The 13,523-nt window shown below is 40.5% G+C and overlaps 1 protein-coding gene across 2 annotated transcripts in view; it reads left to right on the top strand.

The window, feature by feature from the left end:
• Positions 1 to 13,523, top strand: part of Gkap1 (G kinase anchoring protein 1) — a 57,733-nt gene that overhangs the window by 25,868 nt on the left and 18,342 nt on the right. For both annotated transcript variants that reach the window (XM_085699621.2, XM_048447693.2), the window contains exons 7-11: positions 5,229 to 5,381; positions 7,679 to 7,780; positions 10,635 to 10,698; positions 12,033 to 12,103; positions 12,494 to 12,571. In XM_085699621.2, coding sequence (XP_085555747.1) covers positions 5,229 to 5,381; positions 7,679 to 7,780; positions 10,635 to 10,698; positions 12,033 to 12,103; positions 12,494 to 12,571 — 468 coding nt within the window. The remainder of the gene's footprint in view (positions 1 to 5,228; positions 5,382 to 7,678; positions 7,781 to 10,634; positions 10,699 to 12,032; positions 12,104 to 12,493; positions 12,572 to 13,523) is intronic.

Raw genomic sequence — 13,523 nt, 5'->3', positions numbered from 1 at the left:
TAAGAGGGGGTATCTATGCTACATGAGGTTCAGGGCTCAGATGTATAAGTGAAACACTGCCTAAAAGAAGCACTTGAGCAGCTGGAGATGTTGCTGACGATGGAGCATTTGCCTGCTGTGAATAAAGCCCTATGTTGATTCCCAGCAAATCTGGGGAATGAGTTTTTTGTCCAACACCTCACCTGGTCTCTCCAACAAGACCATGTGAAGAAAAAATGGGTTGTGCAAAGGGTTGTGTTCTAGATTAGAAGAGACTTGAGAGATCACCAACTGTAATGTGCAGGCCGTATTCAGATTATGCCATGGTGTCCCTAATGCAGAATACCTAAGCCAAGAAGTGTACAGGTGAGATAAAACACATAGAATGAAGTTATGTTGTTTAGTGCTGTTGCCTAATAACAAAGATAGAGGTTGATAAACACTCAGTTCAGGGTCATGGTTACTTTGTGGAGGCAAGAAGATGAGTGCGGGAGATTGCAAAGGGCACAGGCACAGCTATGTCATGCTCCGGTTTTCAAGAGAACAAGGTCATGGGTGGCTTTTTTGCAAGCAGTTTTACTGACTGGTATTGTAGCTCATAGGAAAGCAATTGCTGCCAAGCCTGGAGATTCCAGTTCAATCCCTGGGCCCACATAACAAGAGTACTAACTCTTGCAGAAAACAAGTTATCCTCTGACTTCTACTCCCATCAGTAAACAAAATATAATTTAAAATAACAGCTTTATTGAGTTATAGAATTTGTATCAAATTTACCATTGCACGTATATAACTAAGTCATGAACAAAGACAGATAGACAGTCAACTGGGATCTCAGATATATTAAGCAGTTGCTCTACCATTGAGCTAAACTCCCAGCCCCATTTATAGTGTATTTAAGGAGTTATATGGCTATACTCACAGTATAGATTTAAAATTTTCTATAATCCTCCAGAGGTTCCTTATACTCCCCTCTTAAGTCCCTGGCAATAAATATTCTGGTTTTTATTTCTACAGATTTGCATTTTCTCAGTGTGGTCTTTTATGATTGACTTTTTCACTTGGCATAGTGTTTTTAGGTTGATTTGTGTTGTGGTTCATCAGTAGTTCATTCAGCTAAACATAGCTGCACACTGTATCCCGACACTGAGGAGACAAGGCCGTCCTGGTCTACGTAATTCCACACCAGCCTGCACTACAGAGTGAGACCCTGTCTCAAACAAGCAAATAATAGTTGATTTAGTTTTGTTGCTGAACATTGTGGAAATATTTTGTGTTCAGTTATAGACTAGAGATAATATTTATGTGGTTTGTGTTTTTATTTCTCTCTAGGGATGAAATTGCTAGGCTGTGTAATTTATTTTTTCTTTTTTGCAGAGGAAGGCATTGAAAATATTTGCCTCTTTGTAATGTCCTAGGTCTCGAGCCCAGGGCCTTGAGCAGCTAGGCAAGCGTGTACTAAGTTACATTCGAAGGCTTCTTAGCTTTTCAAGCATGATATTACTAAGTTACCTAGGCTGACTTTGAACCCTGTGTATTTCAGGCAAGTTTTGACCTGATTATCACGCTTTAGCCTTGCACTATCTGGGATAGTAGGCCTGCATCAGGAGTCCTGGTTGAAACTGTTTACAGCCTGTTAGGTTGTTTTAAAGAAAGGTGTGTGAGAAGTTCTGGTTTCTACACATCTTTACCAGCACTTAGTACTGTCTCTAGTGGGAAGGTAACATGTCTACTGAATCTCACTAATACTGTCTCTAGTGGGAATGTAACGTGTCCACTGAATTTCACTAATACTGTCTCTAGTGGGAAGGTAACGTGTCCACTGAATTTCACTAATACTGTCTCTAGTGGGAAGGTAATGTGTTCACTGAATTTCAGTTGCATCTTCATGATACCTAATGGGTATGTTTTCATGTGCTTGTCAGAATTCTGGTATCATCTTTGAACAGTCTTCTTAACTCGTTTTGCCAGTGTTAAGTGCGTTTTATGTGTGTGTCACTCAGAAATACTAAGGGGCTGAATTGTTCTGGGTGAGAGGAGCCACAGTCAGAAGATGGTAGGCACGGTGAGCATGCCCGTGACCCCAGCATACGGGGCAGGTACTAGTGTAAATCCAGAGCTGGGCTGGTTGTCATCAGCCTGCTGATCCTTCCATGGAAGCTCAGCGCTGTTTTATACTGTAAATGAGATCTTACCAGAGCATAGTGGAAGTGCTTTATGAAGCAAATTTGGAATTATGTCTGTGCCACTTGGTGGTGGCTCCTGGGCATTCCAGGCCTTGATTGCTCTGTCAGCCTCTCCTGGTGTTTATGAAACTCAGGTAAAGCAGTATCTTATTGCTCTGTAGAACATGACGGTCTCTTCAGGTAGCTAGAACCTATCTCATTTGTACTGATGTACAAGTAAGTTTTCGTTTAAACACTTCACTTTCTTAGGTGTAATGGAGGTAAAACAGTGAGCAGCCATTTAACTGCGTATTACTGTTTATAAATACAGTTGAACCTGGTAAAACTCAGTACTGTAGCCTGAGAGTGTGGGATTGAGGGGAGATCTGTGGGGACAGGAGAATTTCCTTTAGTCTCTGTGCTTGACAGCAAGAGAGAAAATCCTATTTCTATTAGAGAATGTGTAAACTCTCCAAGTCTAAGTAATTTGATAGTTGGTGTTAAAATCACATCTCTTTAATATATTTATTTATATGCACAGTTTATGTCAAAATGACTTTGTTTTGTTTTGGTGTTGGTTTTTCAAGACAAAGTTTCCCTGTGTAGCCCTACCTATCCAAGAACTTACTTTGTAGACCAGGCTGGCCTTGAACTCACAGAGATCTGCCCGCCTCTGCCTCCTAATGCTGCAGTTAAAGGTGTGCACCACCACCGTCCAGTGTCAAAATGACTTCTAAATGTAGCACAAAACAGTGCAAACACAGCGCTGTAGTGATCAGGTCAGTTTGACACTGAGAATTGAGTCTTGAGAATGGATGTAGAGGCTGATGGAATTAAAAGCACAGAAATAAGCCTTGATATCTGTATTTTCTTGATTTTTTTTTGAGTATGAGTGCCAAGACAATTCAATATGAAAAAATTTGGGTGTCTTCTGCGCATCATACACAGAAACTAACTCAAAGTGGATCACAGAAGTATGTAAAACCTAAAACCGCCGGGTGGTTGTGGCACATGCCTTTAATCCCAGCACTCGGGAGGCAGAGGCAGACAGATCTCTGTGAGTTTGAGGCCAGCCTGGTCTACAAGAGCTATTTCCAGGACAACTTCCAAAGCTAGACAAAGAAACCCTGTCTCAAAAAACTAAGAAATAAAAAGCAACTAAAACTTTTGTATTATATAGAGGACATAAAAAACTTGCTAAGGCAACCGTTAAGGAGGGAAAATATTTAAAAATAATATTTGATGAGATGTTTATTTAAAATACATAAGTTTTTGTATGTGTACATGTTCATGTATGTGTGTATGTGTGCATGTGTGTGTTTCTGGAGACCAAAAGTCAATGTCCAGTGTCTTCCTCAGTTGCTCTTTATCTTATTACTGTATTGACAGGGTGTCAAACCCTTTTATTACTGTATTGACGGGGTGTCAAACCCTTTTATTACTGTATTGACGGGGTGTCAAACCCTTTTATTACTGTATTGACAGGGTGTCAAACCCATTTATTACTGTATTGACGGGGTGTCAAACCCATTTATCACTGTATTGAGGGGGTGTCAGACCCTTTTATTACTGTATTGAGGGGGTATCAGACCCTTTTATTACTGTATTGAGGGGGTGTCAAACCCTTTTACTGTATTGAGGGGGTATCAAACCCCTTTTATTCACAGACTTGAGAATGGGAGGGGACAGAGAAGTTCACAAAATCAGATGTCCTTAGGAAGACAGGTCTTTATAGCCCTCTGTCACTAACCGGGATTGTATGCACTTGTCACCATGATCAGCTTCTTAGACTACTTAAATTCGTTCTTTTAGATCTTTATATAAATATGCATATATGTCTGGAGACATGTCTGAGGAATAGATATGTGCACATAAGTGCAGAGACCAGAAGATGGTGTCAGATCCCCTGGAGCTGGAGTTCTAGGCTGTTGTGAGTCACCCAGAGTGGGTGCTGGGAACTGAGCTCAAGCCCTCTGCAAGAGCAGTACACACTCTCAGCCAAGGAACTCTTTCTCTAGCCAGAAGACAGAAATTCTTATAACATGAGTTAGCAAATAACTCAGTTAAAAATGAGCAAAGGTTCAAAGTAAACGTTTCTCACACAGTGTCTAGTAACACATTAAAGCAGCCTGCTCCAATAGCCATGGTGAAAACGCAGCTCAAACCCTGGAGAAATAGTTCACTTCCAGGAGGGTGTCTGCAGTAAAAATATAATAACATAGGTGAGAATACAGAAATCAGAACTGTCTCATGTTGTTGATAGGATTGTAAAATAGTAAGCTACTTGGAGCACTAGCTTTTAAGATTTCAAATGGTTAAACATAGGCTTTGCACACCACCCAATAACCTTACTCCTAGGTGTATGCCAAACAGAGTTGGAAACATGTCCATAAACATCTTGTGGATAAATATTCATAGCAGCATTATTCATAAACCAAAGAGAGATCTATCCACCAGTGACAAGAAAAAATGTAAAATGGGATGTTACTTGGTAATAAAAATGAAGTACTAATCCTTGTCATCATGTGGAAGAATCTTGTAGACATATTTGTAGATCAAAGAAGTTTGAGACAGCACAATTATTCTGTTTATATGAAATGTCTCAAATAGATAGGTTTATAGAGACAGAAAGTGAGTGTTGCCTAGGATGGAGAAGAGTGTCGGGTGTCTGTGGTGACAGGTGTACAGCTCTCAAGAGGACATTAAACCTGGGTCTTTCACATGCTAGCAGGCTGAACTGTGTGGTGTGTGTAATAAAATCTTTAAAGGCCAAGTAGCCTGGATATGATGTTAGAGAGCCATGGTTTCAGCATGTGAGAAGTTGAGGCAGGAGAATCACAAGTTCCAGACCAGTCTGTGCTCTGTAGTAAAACCCTGACTCTAAAACCTGTCAATCATGACACTCCAAAATACCAAGTACTAAGAAAAAGGCAGGTGCAAGTGTCTGTCTGCTGCTTCCCTGCTGGAGACGGGTAGAGCGATGGTCTGACTCCTGCCGGTCAGTCCCTTTCACTGTCCTCCGAGAGACTCAGGGTTGAGTATGTGCGTTGGTGTGGAATGGTAGTAATTCATGATTTATTTTGACAGGAATCGAATTCTTCTCAGACTTTGTCACATGATGGGGGATTCTTCAATAGACTGGAAGATGATGTTCATAAGATTCTTATTAGAGAAAAGAGAAGAGAACAGCTTACAGAACATAATGGAACAGAGAATTGTCCAGCTCCTGAGCACAACCAGGCATGTAAAATAAAATTCTTAATCTCTCTCTCTTTTTTAATTAAATCGCTGCTTGGCCCATTAGCTCTAGCTTCTTAAAAATTCTCTTAAAATCACAGAGAAGTTCTCTTTTAAAAAAAGAAAGTAAGTAAGTAAGTAAATGGAAGATTTCAACTCGAATTATACAAAGTAACAGTTTTAGGATATTATCTTAGTCATCGTTCTGCAAAGAATAATGTATTATGTGCAGTTACGTCACTAACGACTATGGAGCATATGCTGCGCTGTGTGTAGTTAGGAGCTGGTGCTGGAGAGGGCAGCCCTTTTCTCTGTGGCAGTAGAACTGAGCTGAGTATGTGAATGTGTTAGAGGGCCAGGTGGCACTGTGCTTTGGAAAGCCTGAATGACAGTGGGGTGTGACGGAAAGAGAGCAGGTGTACTGTACTGAAGCATAGTTGTTTTTTCTTATTAGGAATTAGAAGAGTATGTGTACATAATATATATTTAATAGATAATTGTTTTGTATAGATAAAAGTGTCATGAGTACAAAAATAGTAGGTGCATTAGTGTAATAGGAATGGGTTTCTGGAGAGAAGTTAACATTTGAGTTGGAAGATAACAGGACAGAAGGATCTGAACATGCAAAGATGAGGATAAAGAAGCTAAAATGTCTTCAGTAAAAATACAGACACAGTGAAATCGAAACCAGCTCAATTAAAGAGAGTGTTGAGTAAGTTTGATAAGGTAGATTGGAAAGGACTGTGGAATACTCAAAACTGAGTTTGTAATTTAGTTTGTAGACAGGAAAGAATTTAGGAAATATTTGAGCAGAATAAACTTTTATATAGTACTAGTACTTTTATTGCAGAGCCCCAGAACAACTGAAGGAATCTGAAGAGTGTGTGGGGCTAGTCTCGAGGAGACAGGTAGCAGAGCACACTAGGCAGAGTGAAGATTGGTGTAGCCATTTGGGAAACAGTGTGGCAGTGTCTTTTAAATCCAAGGCTGATGGACATGATTTATGCTGTATTCATTCTTTTCATTTTTTTCCCGAGACAGGTTTTCTCTGTGTAACATCCCTGGCTGTCCTGGAACTAGCGCTGTAGACCAGGCTGGTCTTGAACTCACAGAGATCCACCTGCCTCTGCCTCCCGAGTGCTGGGATTAAAGGTGTGTGCCACCATGCCTGTGTGCTGTAGTAATTTTATACATGATTTTATATAAAAGGCAGTTGTTTATAAAAGCAAAGTCAGTCAGACTGAATGGACTATGCATAGGCATGTATGAATACACACATATAATAAATAATACCAGATTTACACATGATACCAGGTTGAGAATACCTCTGTGCAAGCCACTGAAGCTTTTAAGAAAAGCAGAATAAGGAAAAAATAGATTCTGGACACAGACAGGCAGCACAGAGAGCCAGGACAGGGAGGAGAGAAGGCTGAGCAAAAAAAAAAAAAAATCCCCCCCAAGATAGGAAGATAGCCACACTATCAGGTGGGAAATCACAGAAACTCAAGACCCTCCAGTGAGATGGGTACAAAACCAAACAACTATTTCCAGTGTTTTCAGAAAAATGTAGAGTGACCTTTGTCTTGCTTGGGTTTAACTCATGAGCTCAAGTAGTCCTCTGGTGTGTGTTAGCCTTCTAGACACTGGGACCTCAGCTGTCGCACCCAACACCAAGTCATCTGTGCCCTCTCCCACATGACACTGCACAGCAGCTTCCGCCTTGGCTTCTGTGTGTCATGTGCACTTTATGTGAAGTTCCCACGCTGTGCTAGACATGTTTCATAGGAAAAGAAAGGATTTTAGTCCCTTTTCCTGGCACCTAGAAACTACTCATGAGCACCTGTGTACATCAGGTGTATCTTTAGGAAAATACAACCCAGTTACATTCCTCAGAGCAGAACCAGGCCTTAATAAGCAGCACACACCTTAATCCCAGTGCTCAGGAGGCAGAGGCAGGCGAGTTTCTGAAGCTCAATGCCAGCCTGATCTACACAGTTCCAAGACAGCCAGGGCTGTGAGAACCTGTCAGGGTGCCTTTGCATGTGTTTTTTCTAGGATGGAATTGTCGATTCTAGGGCTGGATATTGTTCTAGCGTATACTTACAGCTCGTCATAGAAATCTCGATTGCTATTACTCTATGAAACTAGGATCATGTACTTGAGCAAAGCTAAAAATGTAGTAATTCAAAATTGCCTAAGAAATAAAGTCTATTTTTCCTCTTAATCCTTTCACAAAGGACTGCTGTGAACAATGACAGGTGGAACACTATTGGTCAAAGGAGTGTTTTTCTTTTCTTCAGGAAGTGGGTCTGAAAGATGGAAGAATTGAGAGACTGAAATTAGAACTCGAGAGGAAAGACGTTGAAATTCAGAAACTCAAAGCCGTGATCACCCAGTGGGAGGTGTGTCCACTCACTTCTGGAAAGAATTATGTATTTGCATTCTGTGGGTTCTGTATGTGTTTATTATTCAGTTACTCTGCTATTCAGTCTTTTAAACTGACTATCCAGTTAAATTCTGAATAATGGTATAAATTTTATTATAAAGTATATATTGTAAAATATGTTGTATGTTATATGCAGGCAGCTTTGTAAACTATTTTAAGCACGTGGTTCAGTAGCATTAAGTTTATTTTTAGCTACTTGTTCTTTGTTTTTTGAGACAGGGTTTCTCTGTGTAACCCTGACTGTCCTCACTTTGCAGACCAGGCTGGCCTCAAACTCAGAGGTCAGCCTGCCTTTGCCTCCTAAGTGCTAGAATTAAAGGCTCAGTAGCACTAAGAACCTTTCCACTGTTGGGTAAACATTCCTGCTGTTCCCTTCCAGAAACTCTCCATTAAATCGCTCACTATTTCCGCCCTTTACCCCCTAACAACAATTTATCTCTAGGAATTACTTGTTCCAGATCCCTCATTCTGGTAGGATCACACATTTTTGTCCCTTTCTGTCTGGCTTATTTCTTTTAACATAGAAATTTTCTGAGTTTCCTCTGTGTTGTAGCGTTTATCAGAACTCCATTCCTTGTCCTGAAGTGTACGTGCTACATTTTGTGTGGGGGTGCACAAGTACGCGTCCAGGATCCTGCTTTGAGTTCTTTGAGTATTTTGAAAATCTAAAAGTAGAATTGCTGGTTATATGATAATTCTGTTTTAACTTTTATGTGACTTCCAAGTGTTCTCAGAACAACTGTTTGTTGTCCTTTTGACCAGAAGTGCACAGGGATCCCAGTTCTTCACACTCTACTTAATGCTATTTATGCAATTGTTTTCTCATAAAGATTCATTTTAAATTTCCATTTGTAAATATGTGTGCTTGTGTACATGCACATGTATGTTCAAGTACCAGTGGCATGCAAAAGAAGATTTCAGATGCCCTGGAGCTGGAGTTAGAGGTTGTGAGCCACCTGATGTGCTGGGAACCAAACCTGGGTCCTCTGCAAGAGCAGCAAGGACTCCTGCCCCTGAACCAGCTCCCCAACCCTTACAATTGTTTTTAATCACAAACTTAGGAAGCACTCTTTTGCTACTGCCCTTTAGACTTCAACAAAGATGCTCCAGTTTCTCAAGCATCATTTGTCTTCTGATCAGTGTTAGTCCACGGATTACTTATTGAGATCCTGTGGGCTTGCCAGGGTTCTGGCGCTGGTGTGTGCAGCATCTCTCATTCATCTCAAATTCTTACTTTCTTTGTTTTTTGCTTGTTTTTTCGAGAAAAGGTTTCTCTGAAACAGCTGTCCTAGAGCTAGTTCCATAGCCCAGGCTGACCTCAAACTCACAGAGACCCGCCTGCCTCTCTCTGCCTCCCAAGTGCTGGGATTAAAGGTGTGTGCCACCACTGCCCGATTCATCTCAATTTCTTAAGCGTTTTTTACTCTCTTTGTATTTACTATAGCAGATACTTCAATTCCCTGTGTGGACTACAGTATTACTTAGCAAATAATCATTATCAGCAATTTAATTGGATAGAGTACTATTTAGTAAAAAAATCACTTTTTATAGAATTTAAAACATATTTATAGCCAGGCAGTGGTGGCCCATGCCTTGAATCCCAACACTAGGGAGGCAGAGGCAAGTGGATCTCTGTGACTTTGAAGCCAACCCACTATACAGGACAGCCAGGGCTGTTGCACAGAGAAACCTTGTCTAACTCCCCCCCCTCAAAATAATAAATAAAAATAAAATATATTTAAATCCACTGGGTTCTGGCATCATTCAGTGGTAGCTCCTTGCTTTGTGTATTTGGTGAGGCCCTAGGTTGGACTCCAACACTATAGAAATAAAAAATAAAACTGGTAAATCTTTCACATACTTGTTTTGTTCTGAGAGAAAAAAAAGAGAGAGAGAGAAAGAGGTTTTTTACACTGATATTTTTAGGCTATTGTTTTCAATAATTGGTTATTAGTGTTTGAAAGTATTTCAGAATACTAAAAGAAATGTTCCAGCCAGGCTGTGGTGGTGCATGCCTTTGAGAGGCATGCCCTTGAGAGGCAGAGGCAGAGGCAGGTGGATCTTTGTGAGTTTGAGGCCAGGAAGGAAGGAAGGAGGGAAGAAGAAGAGGGAGGGAGGGAGGGAGGATGGATCAATCCAATGAAGACTGGGGAGATAATTATCAAAAATTCAAGTGGTCCATGTGGGAGCCCAGCTCCTCTTATTCACAAATTATGGTGTTTTGCTCGTTAGGATGAGAAGAGCCAGCCATTGGAAAAGGAGCTAAAAAGTCAGGTAGTGCCACTTGCTCTGTGCCTGACAGTGGCGGTGTAGAACCGCAGGGCAGTCCAGTAAAAAGATGGAGCCCTTTTCTTTTGATTTTTATTGAAATTAGTTGGATTTATTTAAAGTTTTTATTTGGGAAGAAAGAAGAAAACCCTTCAAAAAATTTAATATTTTTCTGACTTCACTTTTTACCCCTACTACTTTGAAATTTTTTAAGTTTAATTTTATTATATGTGTGTGTGTGTGTGTGTGTGTGTGTGTTTGCATGCGCACAAATGCCACAACACACGAAGATTTCAGCTCTCCAGAGTCACTTTTGTGGGTTTCAGGGCTCAGACTCACATCATCAGGCTTTACCCTCTAAACCATCGTGTTGGCCCTTTTACGTTTTCTGAGGTTTTATTAAGTAGTTCTGATTACATCTTCCTCCATTCGGTTTACTTTCTAAATGATTTATTTTTTAAATATACAGCCCGTAAATTAAAAGTAGACCATAATTTACCTTTACTTTTAAATACTTAAAATCTCTTTTCTTTGATTATTAGGCAAAGTATAAAGAAGTAAAAGCAAGAAATGGACAATTATTAAAAATGCTTCAGGAAGGAGAAAGTAAGTGAGTCACATGTTTTTAGGGGTTTTTTTTGTTTGTTTAGTTATTTTATGTGTATTGTTGTTTTGCCTACATGTATGTATATGTACTGTATGCATTGTAAGCATAGCTGGTACCCAAAGACACAAGAAGAGAAGGATGGATTCCCTAGAACTGCAGTCACAACAGTTGTGAACCTCCATGTGGGTGCTGGAAGTTGAACCGGGGTTCTCCATAAGACCAGCCTTGTTTTCTTTGTTTTGTTTGCTTCTTTGAGATGGGGTCTTGCTGTGCAGCTCTGGCTGATCTGAAGCTATGTAGACCAGACTGGTGTTGAACTCACAGAGATCCCCTGTCCTCTACCTCTCTCTCAGGTTTCTGGGTTAGAGGCGTGCGCACTGCACTCAGCCTTTGTGCAGTGTTTAGATTTAAAGGTAATCTTAATATCTGAAAACAAATCACCAAGTTCCATGTTTTATCAGCACACACACACACACAATTCCTCAGAGGGATACAAATTGGATAGTTTATTTTAAAATTTCCACCATAAGGCCTCTTAAAGCACCTGGCCACTATTCAGGTAAGAGTGCTGAGTTTCTAGTTCTTACACATTATTGCACCAAGCCGGGCATGGTGGAGCACACCTTTAATCCAGCACTCTGGAGGAAGGGGTGGGCGGATCTCTGACTTGTAGGCCAGCCAAGGCTGCACAGTGATGAGATCCCTCCCCACAAAAAAAGAAAAATAAATAAATCTTGTTTTAAGATTAGCCAAGAAGCCAAGTATAATGGTTTGTGTCTGTAAGCTCAGCACCTTGGAGACTGGGGCAAGAGCAGTTGAAGTCCAAGGACCATTCTGGGCTACAAAGTAGAAAGATGGCTGAACAGGTAAAGCCAAGCTGCCAAACGTCGTAAACCTGAGTTGGATCCCTGAAACTTGTATGCTGTGATGAAAGGACTGTGATTAGTTATCTTGACACGTGGGCGTGGCAAGTGCACACACACACACACACACACACACACAAATAAGAACATGACCTAATAAATAGATAAATGCTCAAGATATTTCACTTTTCCTTAAAATTTTTCAGTTTTCTTATATACCTGTCCCAGTTATATAAATTGAAAAATTAATCACCATGTCTATGCAGCTGATATTTCAGAAAAATATAAATTACTTAAAAAGAAAACATTGTTGCTGTAACAATGACCAGAATTTACTAGTGAGAAATAAGACCAGAAGAACATCCATGGAGCAAAGAGGATAAGCCGGTGTTCTTACTGCTCTGTCCTGAAGTTCGTCTCTCAGCACTGAGTGACTGGGATGGTGACGATGCTGTTTTCCTTTCCCGCAGTGAAAGATAAGGCAGAAATACTCCTGCAAGTTGATGAATCCCAAAGTATCAAGAATGAGCTGACGGTCCAGGTGAGCGGCTTTGGGAGATGTTGACTGCGTTTTGTGCTATTCTGAGGTCTTGTTAGGCCCCACAAAAGAAATACTGCCCGTTAAGCAGGTGAAAAAGCAATGGAAAGTGTTTGTTATTATTGTGTACTAGCAAAGAAAGTTCCTGCTTATTGTATTAAAGATGGTAGGCGTGTCCTGGAGAGTTTGAGGGTGAAGGTTGTGAGTTAGTGGACAGAACACCAGCAGCAGGCAGAGCTCACACTGTCCCTGGAGTGGGTCTCTCTTCCTGTCTGTGCTCACTGCAGTGTCTCTGGGAACCATGGGAAGGGAGGGCATCTCTGGTACTGACAGCTGTCAGACTTTATCAAACTGAATATGTTCAGAATTAATGTACTGATTATTTGGTTCTAGGTGACCTCGCTTCATGCCGCATTGGAACAAGAAAGGTCTAAAGTGAAAGTATTACAGGCAGAATTAGCCAAATACCAGGTATGTTTTTATTATTTGAAAGTTTTCTTTATAGTTACATTTGGAGTAGATACAATGTAAGAATAAATGTGCTATATTATTTTTAAGCAAAAATTTATTCACCAGATATATTAATGATTTTGTAAAAAAAAAAAAACCACGTATCTTTGTTTATATGTATGAGTTTGCGGTGGGTGGGGACTGTGGAGGCCAGAGATGCTGAATTCTCTGAAGCTAGAGTTAGAAACACTGTGAGCCTCCTGACCTGGGCTGGAACTGAACCCAGTCCTCAGAAGAGCATCAAGCACTCTTGACCACTGAGCCATCTCTCCAGCCCTTTGTTAATGCTTCCATTATGGCCAGATAATGAACATTTTCAAAAATATAAAAGTAATTCTAGATATTGGTGTGTACAACAATAACTCAAGTGATTCAGTGGATGCATTAGAACTGTGCAGACGGTCTGCACTGTTAACTGGGTGACAAAAAGGCACAGGCAGCCGACTCCACAGCATCACACATTTGATGACTTGGATGTAGAGTCTTCTCTTTTAACTGAAAGTGTACAGATTGATTCTTTGACATTGTGTGATCTTTCACCCAGGGATTTTATATCCATTGATGTTATATGCATTCATTATTATTTTGATGACATTTTAGATTCTCGGCTTGAGAAGATAATTCAGATCTTTTTTCCCTGTGTGAACCAGTAGAGAGTAATCATCAGTGCTTTCCTTTAATCACTGTGTCAGGTGTGTTCTTACACACTGTTGGGGAATATTAGTTTAAAAAATTTTGTTTATGCTGCATTTAACTCTGTGAAGCTGTGTTACTGTGCCTTTCTAAAACACGTGATAAATAAAGAGCTGAGCAGCCAGTAGCGAGGCAGGAGAGAGAAATAGGCGAGGCTGGCTGACAGAGAGGATTAATATGAGGAGAAATCTGGGAGACAGAGATATGAGGATCTGGGAAT

This window comes from Myodes glareolus, chromosome 14, assembly GCF_982192425.1.
Source record: "Myodes glareolus chromosome 14, mMyoGla1.1, whole genome shotgun sequence".
Classification (NCBI taxonomy): Eukaryota; Metazoa; Chordata; class Mammalia; order Rodentia; family Cricetidae; genus Myodes; species Myodes glareolus.
The sequence above is the reverse complement of the archived record's forward strand: the minus strand, read 5'-3'. Positions and strand labels throughout refer to the sequence as shown.